The sequence below is a fragment of the Pseudophryne corroboree genome, chromosome 5 (genome assembly GCF_028390025.1).
Source record: "Pseudophryne corroboree isolate aPseCor3 chromosome 5, aPseCor3.hap2, whole genome shotgun sequence".
Lineage (NCBI taxonomy): Eukaryota > Metazoa > Chordata > Amphibia > Anura > Myobatrachidae > Pseudophryne > Pseudophryne corroboree.
The window spans coordinates 444,651,348-444,670,202 of record NC_086448.1 but is presented as its reverse complement, the minus strand read 5'-3'; the positions used below and the strand labels follow the sequence as shown (position 1 = coordinate 444,670,202).

Below are 18,855 nucleotides of genomic sequence, written 5' to 3'. Positions count from 1 at the left end.
CACTGCCCCTCCCCCTTCCACATCTATGAGGCTTGCACAAGATGTTGGACAGGCTATGTGGCTAGCCCAAAATTGAGGACAGACCATGCGGCTCTTTTGTCACAAAAAAATCACACTCTATACAGGCACCAAAAGTTACTTTAGGCCTGTATTTAAAAATATACACATTTTCTCTGCATGCTAACACGGCTATATTATGGCTATGCAGCAACTTTTAAATGTACTTTAAATCTACTTAACAGATAAACAATCCAATCTGAATCAAACACAATATGACTTATTTGAACTTTGTTTTGCAACAATAAAAATACGCTGTAGCATTTTAAATATATTGTGAGAAACACATTGTCCCTTGAATTTAATTTCAGCGGCTTACCGATAACACAACAAACCACACAAATGTGATTCGGCAGCATCACAATGCGTCCACCGTTAGCCGGTCGACCACAACATCGCTTCTACAGTGAAATCATTAAGAACGTGATATCGCGGACGCGCCCCCATCTGTAAAAGTCAAATTACTTTCTAACATATTTAAAATGCCAGCTCTAATATATACTGTGGACGCCTGCGCATCTTATTACCATGTGCTATGAATGTGCGCTATGCATCGCAAAAACACTGCATCCCATAAGAGAAAACAATACACCCACACATTATCTGAGTTCCAAAGCTCATTGATGTATATATTTATTATTAAAAGGATATGTATTCAATATATCACAATGTACAGTGTATGTGTATATATATATATATATATATCTTTTTTTTTTAGTTACATGGTTATAGTTTATACAGTAAGCAGATATTACAAACTAATTCAAATACAGACACGGCCAGCAATACAATTACCATATTTTGCTCAAATACATTCTCCACTCCATCTCTCTCTCTCAGTAAACTCATGCAGCCACTGGACAGGCAGCATTTCCACCATCATCTGGGACAAAAAGAGGGCAGCCGGCTCTGTGTGTGATCACCTATACACTGAGTCTCTTGGGGGCGTGCACAGATCTCTTGTTATTAGTCTAGGGGAGGGAACTTTCTCATTCATGATCAGTCACTGGTCAGTGTGAGGGCTTTTGTTCAAGGTTGCTGGTCTCGGGTTTCCTGTCTATCACATGCTCCTTTGAGAATCATTTTGTTCCAGCAACTAATTGTTGCTGTGAGCTACAACTTAATCACAGGCATCAAATGAATCCACACATTAATCTGGTTACTTTGATACCAAGCACAACATGTCCATCTTGCTCCGCTCCAATAATATACATACATGACGTTACTCCATTATATAATTTTAAACCTTATGATGTCTGATGCTTGGTATGTTCAATTTATGTGCTGTATGAAATGTGTTGAATCTATCATTTTGGCATGTCTGTGTAAATGCGTATGTTACCATATATTGCGGTGCGCGCTGTGCGTATTTGCAAGCATAGCGACTCGGAATGTGTGGAGTCTGTATGGTCTCTCTCTATGTAATATTTTTGACTTCGACAGAGTATGTAAGGAGATCAACCTTTTTGCTGTTTCCTCTGGGTCGCAGCATCTTAAGAGTTGTGAGGGCCACAAATTTATCCATAGAGTATGTTCAAAAGAGGGTAAAACGAAGTATAGGTGGTCAGCTTATCAATATGTAAATGGTACTGCTGTGACAGCGTCCAGTTAATGGCTTTACATCACATTACATAAATTACCCACTAGGAAGGAACACTGATACCATCTAGTGGTGTGAGACAATGTAAAATAAAATCAAAGAATAGGGAAAAAAACGGAAATAGCCATGAGAAATACTGCAAAACCTCCATGTGGATGTGACCTGTCCAGCAGTGTCACTGTCTGAAAGGCCTTAGGCGTGTGGTCTTACTGGCAAGGTGGGGGCAGATGGAGGAGTAGTGGCAAGCCACCCCCGTAACAGTAAGGGGAGATGCAGCAGCAGAGACTGATCATGGTGAGGTGTCCAGGAGGAAAACAGCCTTTGTGATGTATGTGTATGTTTCCTGTCAGCGGGGAGGGGAGAGTGCAGGAGCATGTAGGTAATAAGATGGCCTCAGTCATTGTAGATGGGAGACACCTGTTCCCTACTCCCTGTGGTAGTTGCAGAGGCTGCCTCCTCTGCCAGGATTCGGACCAGGTGTGAATCGCCGTTGACGGGCTGCCGGGTAAGGGAGTCGTGCAGTACAGTGCTGTGGCACATTCCCGGCCGACGCCTCCTGAATCCACAGTTGCAAGCAAGTCCGCGGCTTCAGTATAAAATTCTCTAAAAAGATAGTTTGAAGCAAAACAGCATCTCATATTAACTTGCATTATTTAGTATTTTCTTTTATCTTTCTCCTTGGATTAAATATTTTTCTAATTATACTGTAATGTTTTTAACATTTTATTAACATTAGCTTTATACCTGAAATGCGAGTTTATTCGTCACGCATGAGCAGCTCTATTCCCACTCAAAAGGGCAAACTTCCAAACCTGGGAATTATCCTTCCCAGAAATATTCATAATCTGTACAAACATAATATTGGAGAAATCTAAACTAAGCTTACTACTGAATTGGGGCAGTTGGACCATTTCCAGCTGTCTTATTTGAGTAGGGCAACTCTTCTACGTAACAAAGCTCCTGTATCTCCTCCAGGTGCTTCCAATTCTCTTATCTCTGATGGTTAACCTATCCATTGCTCACCTGTTTCGCAATTTTATTTGGAACAATAAGCAAGCGAGGATCACAATGATTTAATGTCAGCGTAAACTTAATGGTGGCATCAGTTTCCCACATGTGTTGACATATATAATTATGCAACATTTTTTCGTTACTTGAAGGATTGGTTGATGGCTCACCAGATTTATGCCAACACTTCACTGGAACAAAACTTTTTTTTTGTCTCTTGTTTCTTTGGTGGCATTTTTGCACATGGCAGATTGTGATATACCTCCTTAAGTACTTGATGATCATTTTCTCATGCCCACAAGGAAATACTGGGTTGTTATTAATTCATACATTTAAACTAAATCCATATTATCTTGTTCATATACCCTTTTTGCAGAAAACAAACTTTCAGAATGGTGAGGCTTCACATGTTTTTTTTTTTTTTTCAAACTGGCCGGCTCTGTACAATGGATCAACTTGTTGATTCCCGATCTCATAAACTTATATCCTATTCTGTATCCATTGCTAAATTCCTGTCATTGGCATGTTTGGTTTTTCTTTCCTCCAGTCACAATATTATGTGAGCATAATTTCTAGACTAATCCCAGCGGCGGATTGGGAAAATCCTCTGGTCAATTCATTACTGATTTCCCCCTTATGTAGGGGAGCTATTTCCTCATGTTTTAGATTTCTTAGAACCTCTGTGGAACACTTTTTTTTTTAAACGTATGGGCATGGCCCAGTGGTTGGAACATTATCACCCTTTGTCTGTTGATGATCTCCTCTGTATGTTAATACTTTTCCTGATTCCAATTTTGCAGAAGTGTACTGTATCTTAATATTTTTACACCATTCTTGCATTTCTCCTTATTGGGGTTTCCTAAGGGGTATAATTCTGTTTGCCCTAAATATAGTCAAACTTCAGCTGATATTTATCATTGCCTATGGGCCTGCCCATTAGGGGTTTGGTGTTTTGCCACTGATCATTTTAGATATTTATGCTCCGCTGACCCTGATGAGGACTAATTTTGCTCTTTTACCCCCGGGTATTAGGGTTCCTAGAGATGTTAGGAAATTGCTATTAGCAATTTCATTGGCTGCCCGTAAAACTATTCTTTACTTATGGATTCAGAATTCCCCACCAAACTTGAAATGTAGAGACTGTTTTTTCTTTTTCATCTGCTGCCCATACTAAAAGGTTTGTTGCCACTTGGTAGAGTTCTTCAGATTTCTAATATAGAGGCTATATTTCGGGGATTTCATAATTTGTGATATGGATCTTGCACTTTTCTTCAAGACCCCCAAATTTCCTTTTAAAATCTACTTAAACTTATTGTTTGGCTTGGTTCCCGGTTTTCTTCAATCTATATATTTGTCAGTACTATGATTTTGTCATTATCTTTTCCTTAAATGTTCTATTTTGTCATGGACTCTGCTTGTATATGTTCTGTCCAAACTTAGATGTTCGCACTGTCTTATTTTGAAACTTCAATAAAGAAAAATTATAAAAAAAAACTCTTCCCCCCTCTCTCTCTCCCCCCCCTCTCACTCCCCCCCTCTCTCTCTTCCCCCTCTCTCTCTCCCCCCCCTCTCTCTCTTCCCCCCTCTCTCTCTCCCCCCCCCTCTCACTCCCCCCTCTCTCTCCCTCCCCCCTCTCTCCCTCCCCCTCTCTCTCCCCTCTCTCTCTCTCTCTCTCTCTCTCTCTCTCTCTCTCTCTCTCTCTATATATATATATATATATATATATATATATATATATATATATATATATATGTGCGTACACACACACCCTTAATTAAGGAAATCAAAAGCCGTACTGGAAAGGAATATGTGTTATCAAGCTGTACAGTCCAAAAATCTAAGTAGCTCAACATGATCAGAATGTACACAGAGCAATTGTTCAAATTAAATGCCCCCCCCCCCCCCCCCAATCAAGGTATATGTTTTTGACCGTTGTCTGGCTGCTTAAGGGTTAAAGATCATGGTGTGACATCATGGGTGATTAGCTTTGCCATCTTTCTCCAAGATGCCATACCAGTGCTCTTCAGAATCATGATCATGCTTAAAGTTTGAGGCGGGAGCAGTCCCTTAGGTTGGTAAACCCAAGATGATGTAATAATTTTTATTTTCTCTTACGTCCTAGAGGATGCTGGGGACTCCGTAAGGACCATGGGGATAGACTGCTCCGCATGAGACATGGGCACTTTAAGAAAGACTTTAGGTATGGGTGTGCACTGGCACCTCCCTCTATGCCCCTCCTCCAGACCTCAGTTTACTACTGTGCCCAGAGGAGACTGGGTGCATTACAGGGAGCTCTCCTGAGTTTCCTGTCAGAAAGTATTTTGTTAGGTTTTTTATTTTCAGGGAGCCTGCTGGCAACAGACTCCCTGCATCGATGGACTGAGGGCAGAGAAGCAGACCTACTTCTGTGAGTTTCAAGGCTCTGCTTCTTCTTTGGCTACTGGACACCATTAGCTCCAGAGGGATCGGTACGCAGGTCTCACCCTCGCCGTCCGTCCCAGAGCCGCACCGCCGTCCTCCTCACGGAGCCGGAAGATAGAAGCCGGGTGAGTATGAGAAGAAAAGAAGACTTCAAAGGCGGCAGAAGACTTCATGATCTTCACTGAGGTAACGCACAGCGGTGAAGCTGTGCGCCATTGCTCCCATACACCTCACACACGGCAGTCACTGTAAGGGTGCAGGGCGCAGGGGCAGCATATAAACCTCTTTCTGGCAAAAATAGACATATATACAGTTGGGCACTGTATATATAATGAGCCCCCGCCAGTTTCAGCCAGCGAGGGGGCGGGGCTTCTCCCTCAGCACTCACCAGCGCCATTTTCTCCACAGTACAGCGCTGAGAGGAAGCTCCCCGGACTCTCCCCTGCTTAACCACGGTGAAAGAGGGTTTTTAAGAAGGGGGGGGCACATCATTTGGCGCATTTATACATGTACAAACAGCGCTACTGGGTAAACATATATTTATATAGTGTTTTTCCTGGGTCATATAGCGCTGGGTTTGTGCTGGCATACTCTCTGTCTCTCCAAAGGGCCTTGTGGGGGAACTGTCTTCAGATAAGAGGATTCCCTGAGTGTGTGGTGTGTCTGTACGCGTGTGTCGACATGTCTGAGGTAGAAGGCTTTTAGGGGGAGGAGGAGGAGAGAATGAGTGTGGTGTCTCCGTCGACAACGCCGACACCTGACTGGATGGATATGTGGAAGGTATTAAGTGCTAATGTAAATTTATTGCACAAAAGATTAGACAAAGCTGAAGCTAGGGAACAGCCAGGGAGTCAACCCATGTCTGTCCCTATGTTGCAGGGACCGTCGGGGTCTCAAAAGCACCCACTATCCCAAATTGTAGACACAGATACCGACACGGATTCTGATTCCAGTGTCGACTACGATGATGCAAAATTACAGCCATAAGTGACTAAAGGTATTCGATATATGATCATTGCAATAAAAGATGTTTTGCATATCACAGAGGAACCCCCTGTCCCTGACACGAGGGTACACATGTATAAGGGGAAGAAACCTGAGGTAACCTTTCCCCCCTCACATGAGTTAAACGAATTACTGTATGTGAAAAAGCTTGGCAATCTCCAGACAAAAAATTGCAGATTCCCAAAAGGATTCTTATGGCGTATCCTTTCTCGCCAACGGACATGATACGGTGGGAATCCTCCCCTAAGGTGGATAAGGCATTAACACGCTTATCCAAAAAGGTAGCGCTGCCATCCCAAGATACGGCTACCCTCAGGGACCCTGCTGACCGCAAGCAAAAGGTTATCTTGAAGTCCATTTACACACATTCTGGTACCTTACTCAGACCGGCGATTGCGTCGGCTTGGGTTTGTAGCGCCGTAGCAGCATGGACAGATACCTTATCAGCGGATATTGAGACCCTAGATAAGGATACCATTTTATTGACCCTGGGGCATATAAAAGATGCGGTCTTATATATGAGAGATGCTCAAAGAGACATTAGTTCTAGAATCAACGCGATGTCCATTTCTGCTAGACGAGTCCTATGGACCCGGCAATGGACAGGTGATGCCGACTCAATGAGGCATATGGAGGTTTTACCTTACAAGGGTGAGGAATTGTTTGGGGAAGGTCTCTCGGACCTGGTCTCCACAGCTACAGCTGGTAAATCAAATTTTCTACCTTATATTCCCTCACAGCCTATGAAAGCGCCACAGTATCAAATGCAGTCCTTCCGATCACAAAGAAACAAGAAAGTACGAGGTGCGTCCTTTCTTGCCAGAGGTAAGGGCAGAGGAAAAAAGCTGCACAATACAGCTAGTTCCCAGGAACAGAAGTCCTCCCCGGCCTCTACAAAATCCACCGCATGACGCAGGGGCTCCACTACAGGAGTCCGCCCCAGTGGGGGCACGTCTTCGAGTTTTCAGCCACATCTGGGTTTACTCACAGGTGGATCCCTGGGCAATAGAAATTGTTTCCCAGGGTTACAAGCTGGAATTCGAAGAGGTGCCTCCTCGCCGGTTTTTCAAATCGGCCCTACCAGCTTCTCCCCCCGGAAAGGGAGATAGTGTTAAATGCAATTCACAAGTTGTATCTTCAACAGGTGGTGGTCAAGGTTCCCCTGCTTCAACAAGGGAGGGGATATTACTCAACCCTGTTTGTAGTCCCGAAACCGGACGGTTCGGTCAGACCCATTTTAAATTTAAATTTCCTGAACCTATACTTGAAAAGGTTCAAGTTCAAGATGGAATCGCTCAGAGCGGTCATCGCCAGCCTGGAAGGGGGAGATTTTATGGTATCTCTGGACATAAAGGATGCATACCTTCATGTTCCCATTTATCCACCTCATCGGGCGTACCTGAGATTTGCGGTACAGGATTGTCATTACCAATTTCAGACGTTGCCGTTTGGGCTTTCCACGGCCCCGAGGATTTTCACCAAGGTAATGGTGTCACAATTATCCCGTACTTGGACAATCTCCTCATAAAAGCGAGAACAAGAGAGCAATTGCTGAACAGCGTCTCACATGGCTGGATTCTCAATATCCCGAAGTCGCAGTTGGTTCCTACGACTCGTCTGACTTTCTTGGGCTTGATTCTGGATACAGACCAGAAAAAGGTTTATCTTCCGATAGAAAAAGCTCAGGAACTCATGACTCTAGTCAGGAACGTATTGAAGCCAAAACAGGTGTCAGTGCACCACTGCACTCGAGTCCTGGGAAAGATGGTGGCATCATACGAAGCCATTCCCTTCGGCAGGTTCCATGCGAGGACTTTCCAATGGGACCTATTGGACAAGTGGTCCGGGTCACATCTACAAATTCATCGGTTGATCACCCTGTCCCCCAGAGCCAGGGTATCTCTCCTGTGGTGGCTGCAGAGTGCTCACCTTCTAGAGGGCCGCAGGTTCGGCATTCAGGACTGGATCCTGGTGACCATGGACGCGAGCCTCCAAGGTTGGGGAGCAGTCAAGCAGGGAAGAAACTTCCAAGGTCTTTGGTCAAGTCAAGAGTCTTGTCTTCACTTCAACATCCTGGAACTGAGGGCCATATACAACGCCCTGCGTCAAGCGGAGACCCTGCTTCGCGACCAATCGGTGCTGATTCAGTCAGACAACATCACCGCAGTGGCTCATGTAAACCGCCAGGGCAGCACAAGGAGCAGAGTGGCAATGGCGGAAGCCGCCAGGATTCATCGCTGGGCGGAAAATCTTGTAAGCGCACTGTCAGCAGTGTTCATTCCGGGAGTGGACAACTGGGAAGCAGACTTTCTCAGCAGACACGACCTGCATCCAGGAGAGTGGGGACTTCATCAGGAAGTCTTCGCACAGATTGCAAGTCAGTGGGGACTGCCCCAGATAGACATGATGGCATCCCGCCTCAACAAAAAGCTGCAGAGGTATTGCGCCAGATCAAAAGACCCTCAGGCGGTAGCTGTAGATGCCCTAGTGACACCGTGGGTGTTCCAGTCGGTCTATATGTTTCTTCCTCTTCCTCTCATCCCAAAGGTGTTGAGAATAATAAGGAAAAGAGGAGTACAGACAATTCTCATTGTTCCAGATTGGCCACGATGGACCTGGTATCCGGTTCTACTGGAAATGCTCACAGAAGATCCATGGCCTCTTCCTCTACGACAGGACCTGTTGCAACAGGGGCCCTGTCTGTTCCAAGACTTACCGCAACTGCGTTTGACGGCATGGCGGTTGAACGCCGGATCCTAGCAGAAAAGGGCATTCTGGATGAGGTCATTCCTACTCTGATAAAGGCTAGGAAGGACGTGACAACTAAACATGATCACCGTATATGGCGAAAATATGTTGCTTGGTGTGAGGCCAGGAATGCTCCTCCGGAAGAATTCCATCTGGGCCGTTTCCTTCACTTCCTACAAACTGGAGTGAATTTGGGCCTAAAATTAGGCTCCATTAAGGTTCAGATTTTGGCCTTATCCATTTTCTTTCAAAAGGAATTGGCTTCTCTCCCAGAAGTACAGACTTTTGTGAAGGGAATGCTGCATATTCAGCCTCCTTTTGTACCTCCGGTGGCACCTTGGGACTTTAACGTGGTGTTCAGTTTCCTTAAGTCACACTGGTTTGAACCACTTAAAATGGTGGAGTTGAAATATCTCACTTGGAAAGTGGTCACGTTGTTAGCCTTGGTTTCTGCTAGGCGAGTATCTGAATTGGCGGCTTTGTCTCATAAAAGCCCCTATCTAGTTTTCCATATGGATAGAGCGGAATTGCGGACAAGCCCTCAATTCTTGCCTAAGGTGGTGTCACCTTTTCATATAAACCAACCTATTGTGGTGCCTGTGGCTACGCGAGACTTGGAGGAATCCGAGTCCCTTTATGTAGTCAGGGCTTTGAAAATTTACGTGGCCAGAACGACTAGAGTCAGGAAAACAGAAGCACTGTTTGTCCTATATGCGGCCAACAAGGTTGGCGCCCCTGCTTCAAAGCAGACTATTGCTCGCTGGATCTGTAACACGATTCAGCAGGCTCATTCCACGGCTGGATTGCCGTTACCAAAATCGGTCAAGGCCCATTCCACGAGGAAGGTGGGCTCTTCTTGGGCGGCTGCCCGAGGGGTCTCGGCACTACAGCTGTGCCGAGCTGCTACTTGGTCGGGTTCATACACCTTTGCAAAGTTCTACAAGTTTAATACCCCGGCTGAGGAGGACCTCCTGTTTGCTCATTCGGTGCTGCAGAGTCATCCGCACTCTCCCGCCCGTTTGGGAGCTTTGGTATAATCCCCGTGGTCCTTACGGAGTCCCCAGCATCCTCTAGGACGTAAGAGAAAATAAGATTATAAACCTACCTATAAATCTTTTTCTCGTAGTCCGTAGAGGATGCTGGGCGCCCATCCCAAGTGCGGACTACTTCTGCAAGACTTGTATATAGTTTTGCTTACATAAGGGTTATGTTATAGTTTTCATCGGTCTTGGACTGATGCTATGTTGTTTTCATACTGGTTAGTATATCACAAGTTATACGGTGTGATTGGTGTGGCTGGTATGAATCTTGCCCTTGGATTAACAAAATCCTTTCCTCGTACTGTCCGTCTCCTCTGGGCACAGTTTCTCTAACTAAGGTCTGGAGGAGGGGCATAGAGGGAGGAGCCAGTGCACACCCATACCTAAAGTCTTTCTTAAAGTGCCCATGTCTCCTGCGGAGCCCGTCTATCCCCATGGTCCTTACGGAGTCCCCAGCATCCTCTACGGACTACGAGAAAAAGATTTACCGGCAGGTTTAAAATCTTATTTTCTTATATTTATTGTTTGACCTTCTGTTGAAGATCCCCAAATGAACAGTAAAGTCATGCTCTGAAAATTAGACTTCTTTCCTAAATTTCTGCTTTAATTGTCCTTTTTCTTTCTCATTTTTCAGATTTTTGGAAATACATCAATAAGAAGGACAAGTAAGTTCTTTTATATAGTAAACTGTTTTTAGTTGTGTTCTTCTGACACCTTTAAAATAAATTCATAGTATAAAGTCCAGTAAATTAAAATCCTTAACTTTGCTGACAGCCAGTTAGAGGTCAAGTAATTTAGTGTCCAAAAAGCATAGCCACTAGCACTGATTCATTTTATTCTCTTAGCTTCCATCTTAAATATTAGCTATAGCACTTCAAAGGGTTGAAGTGCTGAATGTTATTGACAACCTGTTGATATGTACGGTGATAACGTCATGTCACAGAAACAGGTTTAGAGCACTGCTTGTGGTGGACGTGCTTGGCTGGCCGGATCGCTTCTTAGCCCCCCACATTCTTAGCCCCCCACATTCTCTAACCCACCCGTACTAAGATCTGATCAAAATAATGTTATCCCAAACCTACTTCTGCCACTAGTTGCCTGCTATTGTGTTTTTTTTGTTTTTTTTTCCATTGCTCGCTTCAACCCCATGTGTTTTTCCTGTAATGTTTACCTCCACTGATTGCACACCTTTCCATTGTGCCCTACATGCAGGGTACATCATACTACTACATAAGCATCAGTTTTCCCATATATGAACTTGGCCCTTGTATGGCTCACCTCCCACAGTGTAACCTTCAAAGTGCGCCCAACATGGCTGCCCCATATGGCTGCCCCATATGGTACACTTGTGGATGGGATGAAAAATACATAGGCCTGATGGTTTTGATGGAACCCTACTCTGAACTGTAGGACTCTGAAATCACCCCCATTTTGTGTCATCTCTTCTAGGGGTGGACTATTCCACCCTGGGTAATCCTACGCTGAGCGCCCAAGATCGCTGCCGCACCTGGTACCTTGTGAGGGTGGAATACACAACCCTTGGAAGTTATTACCCAAAATGCCTACACCAATCCTGCATTATGCTTTCTGTGTGCTTAAGGTTTTCTTTTATGTGTGGCTTATCTATTGTTGTATTACTCAAATCCTCTGTATCATGTGCATTGTTTTTGATAACTGTAAAGCGCCTTGAGTCCTGTTGGAGAAAGAGCGCTATATAAATAAAATTATTATTATTATTATTATTATTATTATTTTGAATGTCTGTCCTGACGTTATCAAAGGCAGTGCACCAAACCCAAACCTGATTCTGTGACATGATGTTAAAGCTGTACACCTCTATAAGTTGGCGATGAATTTCAGCTGCTGATGTGCCCTTTAGATGTAGAAATATGATCACACTATGCAAATAAATGTATGATCATGTTTCCGCCAGACCCGCCATCTTACAACTGTTGTTGGTAAAGTATGATTGATATGAGGTGCAGTCTAATGGGTGTAATGTGAAGCAGTGGTCTACCTGCTCTGACCTGATGGGATATTAGAATGAAATAGAGTACATTATACACGTGAGAGGTCTTGTTACCTTACTTATTGAACCACGCTTGTACGAGACTGTGGAACCTCACTAGTAACTCTTAGCTCCCATAATTTTCAACCACTGATCGAATTCAAATCCAGCTGCTGGGTCACCGAAGATCCGTTGGGTTCTGCCTCAGGCCCCCAGTAGCTTTTGGGACTTTGATAATGAGATTTATTTCTAAAAATTATTTTTAGTTCTGTGTAGTATGATGTAAAACATCCCTGCTTGCACCTCTTACTCCCTGTTCTCTCTCTCACCCTCAGGACACACTTTATGCAGGCATCCCCTGTTTAACCTTGGGAGTGCAGCTGCCACAATCGACCCCCCAGTGTCTCTCTCTAGCTTTATGGAGTGTCGCTCCAGCCCCCTTTTGCCTCTTTAGCTCCCCACTGTATCTGCAGCACCCTTCTTTGTCCCCTGCCTGTCTCTCTGACTTCAGCCCACACTCACCATATTCTGTGTTTTCTAGCCGCTCTTCTTTGCACAGCGACTACTATGCCTCAAGAAAAACTTTATTGCACCAGCCGAAGGTTGAAGTCTAGCAGTGCTCCCTATACATGCCTATGCCCTGCTGATCACTGGGTGTACAAGTTGTGTGCCACCTGCTGCAGGGCTTGTGAATCTGCCCAGCGAGGTGGTGCTATAGTCAATCAACTCCCAACAGTCATTTCTTCTTAGGGTTCCATAGGGCTCCACAGTGATAACAGTGGGTTATATGTGGTAGGACCAGCTCCTGGGCACCGTACAGTTTAGTTTTTAGATATCCCAGGATGCTCCAGTCCCTCTCCCTAAAACCCCACCCCCTGCAGAGCAGGTCAGTTTTTTTGTATGGTGCAGCAGTAAGGTGGATGCACCTTTTTACAGGGGCTGCTATTGTAGTCCCAAAAGTCTTTTTTTTATTTAACTTTTTTCTGTTTTTACACTGAGCCTATTACTGCTGGAAGTCTTATAGACTTCAGCACACAGGTTCCCATATTCCGGCGCTAAAACTCCCGCTTGGCTATGGCCTCAGACGGGTACTTGTGGCGGGGCCCACAACAGGCGTATAGCACCGCTGCTGCTGGCAAAACCCGGACTGCATGGCCGGCCATTGGGGAGCAGGTAAGAGGGTCTGGGATCCGCTCTCAAACCGCGGTCCCCCGCGCGTCGTGGGAGATGGGCGCTGACCAGGCATTCCAGTAGACCACTAGGTCTAACTTGGAAAAACTTTATCAGGGCCCCCAGTACCGGTTATTGAATGCCAGCATAAGGGAGGGAGCGCCATCCTGTAGCCCCCTCCTCCAGCTTTGGACGCCAGTCCACTGCAGACTTCCCGCTGTTTAGCTGCAGCTCTATAACCTCCTCTCCTCAGAGACGCCGGCAGCCATACAGTGCAAGCAAGGCAGGTCTCCGGGAACGATGGGTCCGGTCTCCCTGTAAAAACGTCACCATTAAGCAGAGTTTTTACATCACTGATATCTTACTTGCTGCCAACCAAAGCTGAGTAGTTGGTATAGTGCTCATTTCAGTCATACATTGTATTTCTCTGCATTGTGTGTGACTTGTACTCGTTTCTGCTGTCTGAAAATCTCTCTTCAGCTTTACATATTTTATATCTGTCTCTGTCTTTTCTCCCAGTCATACCAAGTATTTCTCTAATGTCCTAGGGAATGCTCAGATGGCCTTAGTACTGTGGGGTATATATGGTATAAATGTTCAGCAGTAATTTTTAAGAAAGAGTTTAAAACCCCCTTTCTGCTGCGGGTTACACTGGGTTCCACAAGGAATAACATCGGGGTGTAGAGTAGGATCTTGATCCGAGGTACCAACAGGCTCAACACTTTAGACTGTTCCCAAGATGCACAGCGCCGCCTCCTCTATAACCCCTCCTCCATGAGCTCAGTTTGTAGTTGGTGCCTGCAGTAGCAGGTCACTTAACAGGAGGCTGCTTCAGGCAGCCTATTCTTAGCTTTAACTTTAAAGAAAAGAAGAGGATTTTACAAGGGCTGATGCAGGCTGTGTCTGATAGACGTCTCTGCTGCAGCTTCATCACCCCCAGCGGCGCTGTATACTCCCGTGCTGCGGTTGCCGGGTCACTACAGCAGAGGCGCCGGCTTCTTCCTCTCTCTGCCCGTGAGTCATACATACGCGGCAGTAGGAGGCAGGCCGCACGCGCGCTGGCGTGGACACAGATTACTGGTCTGATGTCCCACTAGCCACCAGAGTAATTCTGTATGGGCACAGGTCAGGGGGTACCATTACCCCCCCCCCCCCTGCATTCTTTACTGCCCGCAAGCCCGGTGAGGATGCCAGCAGGGGGAGCAGCCCCTCCCCCCGGCCCAAGGGCGCCATTTCTACAATCTTCCCGCCCTGGAGCTACTTCCTTCTCCCTCAATCCCGGTCAGCAGCAATTACAGATATAGTCTTGCAGTTCCTGGGATTGCTGGATCAAATCCTCCTCTGTGGAACCGCCTGACTGCCAGTGCTGTTCTTCCTACAGGGCACTTGAGTATTCTACCTGTCACTGCGACTGTGTTAGTTAAGAAAGAGTGCATACTGTCAGGGTTGTGTGGTACAAACACCCTGTGATATACATCCAGTGTTTACTGTGTTTGTTATATCTATTATTATCATCACATATAGCCATACTGAGTATTACTTTGTATTTCTAGTCCAGTGCAGTTTATGGTACGTAATTTCTGCATGGTACGCTTGTGACTATATATGTGTGTGTGTATGTAGCTGCTGCGTGGTTGCCTTATTGCAGGGTATGTCACTCAGTGTGCTATTCCTATATTACTATACCTGTGGAGGCCAAGTGTTTCATGTTTTCTCTGATGATAATATAGGTTTGTTTCACAAGATATGCTACTAGGGTATTTTTTACTTGTGAATTATAGTCACCATATGTTCTATTCCTATTGAACCCTCGGTCTGTGCCAACTTCGGCTGTTTCTCTGAGAGTTCTTATTAGGTATAATGCTGCTACAAAAAAATAATAATTTTTCAACGGGTTGCCTATTACTGTGCGCATTGTTATGTCTGCTGCACGTGGCAACGATATTGGGGCCTCTCCCACACTGCGTGGTAGTGAGGCCACTGACAGAATGGAGGATAATTTAGCAGCTGAGAGTTCAGGTTCAGGGGCTTCCTAGCCCCCCAGTGGGTCGGTAGCACTCGGGGCATCTCAAGAACCAACTTGGGCTACATTTTCCACATTGTTAATCACGCTTGTAACTAAATTGACGCCCCCTGTGGGACCACCTGTGCCGGTACCACAGATTATGGTCCCCGCTGTGAACCCGCCATGGGCGGATCAGCTTTCCACTCAGTTACAGCATTTGAACCGATCCATGTCCAAATCTAAGGGTCACTCTCACCCGCTTAAGACTAAGTCATCTTCTAAAAGGGCCATTAACTCCTCCCGATCCGCTGCCTTAACTGACACGTCCTCCGAGGAGGACGGTGCTTATACTGACACCTCGGACACTGACACTAATGTTTCAGATGGGTAGGGGAAATCGTCAGTGGATGTCTCGGATTTGATTGAGGTGATACGGCTCATTTTTCAGGTAGCTGATGATTCTGCGCCTGAGACCGTCTCCAAGAAACCTAATAGGTCTAAGCATAAGAAGGTGGTTAAGCAGGTTCTACCCTACTCTGAACCCCCGATTGACATACGTCAGGAATCCTGGGAAAATCCGGGGACAAAGTTTACACCGAATAAGAGACTGTTGGCTCGCTATCCTCTCTCTGCGGAGGTGTGTAAAAATTGGGAAATTGTAGATTCTCATGTGGCGTATATGGTTGTTTCCTCTGCCCTGCCAGTAACTGCCGTCACCTCTCTGAAGGAACCGGCGGATCGTCTTGTGGAGGGCTGTTTAAAAGCGATTTATACCCTTTCTGGTGCTGTACAAAGGCCAACTATTGCAACTACTTGGGCTGTTGAAGCGTGGGCTCAGGAACTCGAGGCGGCACTGCCTTCTGATGCATCTGAGCATGCTCGACAATGTCTCTCATTTTCGCACGGCTTCTCTGTACCTTAAGGAGGCGGCCTCCGATGCCGGGGTGCTCGTGTCCAAGGCTGCTACTGCGTCCGTTTTAGACAGACGTATCCTTTTGTTGAGATCCTGGTCGGTGGATTTGGATTCCAGAAAAACCCTGGAGGTACTGCCTTTCAAGGGAGACATTCTCTTTGGAGAAGACCTCAATAAGATTGTGGCTGGTCTGGCTACTGCTAAAACAGCTTGCCTACCTAGTACGGCTCCTTCAGCACAGAAGGCTAAAAGTACTTTGCCTCGGCCCTTTCGTACTCCAGGTAAAGCAAAAGGTTAGGCGTACCTAAAGCAAGCCCGTACTTCCAGGCCTGCCATGCCCAGACCGAAGCGTGCTTGGGCCGCCCGTCAGCCAGCTTCAAAAACTGATAAGCCGACCACTTGATGGGGGGGCCTCCCTCTGGGGGATCCCAGGGTGGGTGGACGACTTCTAGGTTTTACCCAGGAATGGTTGAAGACCACTTCGGATACCTGGGTTAGGGAAGTCGTTGCTCGAGGTTACGCCATACCCTTCAAGAATCGCCCCCCTCATCGATTTTGCCTTACAGATGTGCCTCTGGATCCGGCAAAAGCAAGCACGTTGCACTCGGTGGTACATTCCCTCCTGTCCACATGAGTGGTGGTACAGGTGCCTCTGGCTCAGGGGGGCAAGGGGGTTTCTATTCACCGCTTTTTCTAGTCCCGAAACCGAACGGGTCCTCGCGGCCCATTCTCAGTCTAAAGTCCTTGAACAAGCTTGTGCGAATTTCCAAGTTCTGTATGGAAATGCTACGCTCTATTGTTCTGGCCATAGAGCCTGGTGACTATATGGTCTCCCTTGACATACAGGATGCCTACCTACATATTCCTATTGCGGTATCTAATCAGCAGTGCCTGCGGTTTGCAGTGGGCAACCTTCATTACTAATTTCGGGTGTTACCTTTTGGTTTAACAATGGCTCTGCGGGTCTTCACCAAGGTTTTGGCTTTCATGACGGCCACGCTACTCCGTCAAGGGGTCAGGATCCTACCATTCCTAGACGATTTGTTGATACTGGCGAGTTGCCCAGAACTTCTCCTGTGTCATCTCGATTTGACAATCCAGTGCATGCAAGCCCACGGATGGCTGATCAACTGGAAGAAATCCTCCCTGGTTCCGGCTCGGAGCATGGCCCACCTGGTAGCGTTATTGGACACCCACAACCAGCGGCTGTTCCTGTCTCAGGAGAAAGTCCTGAAGCTTCAGGACAAGATCCGATGCTTCCTATCCCGTCCGCAATTGTCGATTTAACAAAGGTAAGTTCTTACCATAAATCTCCTTTTCACTCAGTTACTGGGTACGTTAGTGGATTGGTCAACTCCCTCTATGGGACCCCCTATGTTGGCACTGCCAAATATTGTCCCTGTGGGTACCCAAATATAGAGGAAAAAAGGGGGGCCTGTACTGCACACCCTAATACTAGAGATTTCAAGAGGTGCTATCATGCTGAGGCTTCTAATACTATGCTGGAGGAAGAGAGATGCAGGTGCACACTCCTAGCACTAAGAACACTGATAGTAAAAATAATTTAAATAAACTCTCACAATTAAAATGGAGTATAATTGAAGTTCTTAGCACACATTTGCGCAAATATGCGGGCCCATGTACCGCGGCCAGGTGACTTCATCACATGGGTCCCTAACATTCCTAATACTATCACATTATATACATTTATACAGGACTTACCTCTAAATAGTGCCATTTCAATGTGTGATCTGAAATGCAGGAACCTAGCTAATTAAAACACCTGAGGGTAAATGGGAGGGGTGCCAATACCAGAGGAAGGAAGCCTTGCCTTCCAGTGTACAATATATACACAAATATAGAGGAAAAAAGGGAGGCCTGTACTGCACACCCTAATACTAGAGATTTCAAGAGGTGCTATCATGCTGAGGCTTCTAATACTATGCTGGAGGAAGAGAGATGCAGATGCACACTCCTAGCACTAAGAACACCTCTTGAAATCTCTAGTATTAGGGTGTGCAGTACAGGCCCCCCTTTTTTCTTCTATATTTGTGTATATATTGTACACTGGAAGGCAAGGCTTCCTTCCTCTGGTATTGGCACCCCTCCCATTTACCCTCAGGTGTTTTAATTAGCTAGGTTCCTGCATTTCAGATCACACATTGAAATGGCACTATTTAGAGGTAAGTCCTGTATAAATGTATATAATGTGATAGTATTAGGAATGTTAGGGACCCATGTGATGAAGTCACCTGGCCGCGGTACATGGGCCCGCATATTTGCGCAAATGTGTGCTAAGAACTTCAATTATACTCCATTTTAATTGTGAGAGTTTATTTAAATTATTTTTACTATCAGTGTTCTTAGTGCTAGGAGTGTGCATCTGCATCTCTCTCTCTCTCTTTCCCCTGTGGGTACCCACCTTGGGTGGATACTCTGAATACTACTGTACAGAGCTTAGCTCAAACATTTCTAGCCTTACAAAGGATGTTACCTGGGACTAAACCATCCTGTAGGTCCACTACACGGACATCGTCCTCTCAGTCCACCGCTGTATCAGACTCAGATGAGTTGTCAGCTGTGTGAGGGGAAGACGCACAGTCTGTCACTGATTCCTGCACTCCTACAAAGGATTCCCCTACCTTAATGGAGTCGACTCCTTTGATTGAGGCTATTAAACACATCCTTCAGATAACTGATTATGAGCCTGAGCTGGTGGCTAAGAAAACAGATGCTTTTAAGCGACAAAAGATAACTAAGTCTGAATTCCCTCATTCTGACCATTTTATGGACATCAGAATGGAACACTGGAAAAATCTGGGAAAATAGTTCCGTGTCTAAACCGTTTGCCTCTTGTTACCCCATTCCCGCCGAGGATTG

The 18,855-nt window shown here is 45.8% G+C and overlaps 1 protein-coding gene across 6 annotated transcripts in view; it reads left to right on the top strand.

Annotated features, from left to right (window-relative positions):
* LOC134927845 (uncharacterized) overlaps positions 1-18,855 on the top strand; it is a 491,244-nt gene that overhangs the window by 374,199 nt on the left and 98,190 nt on the right. For all 6 annotated transcript variants that reach the window (XM_063922906.1, XM_063922905.1, XM_063922901.1 and 3 more), the window contains one exon: positions 10,514-10,544. In XM_063922906.1, the coding sequence (XP_063778976.1) occupies positions 10,514-10,544 (31 nt within the window). The remainder of the gene's footprint in view (positions 1-10,513; positions 10,545-18,855) is intronic.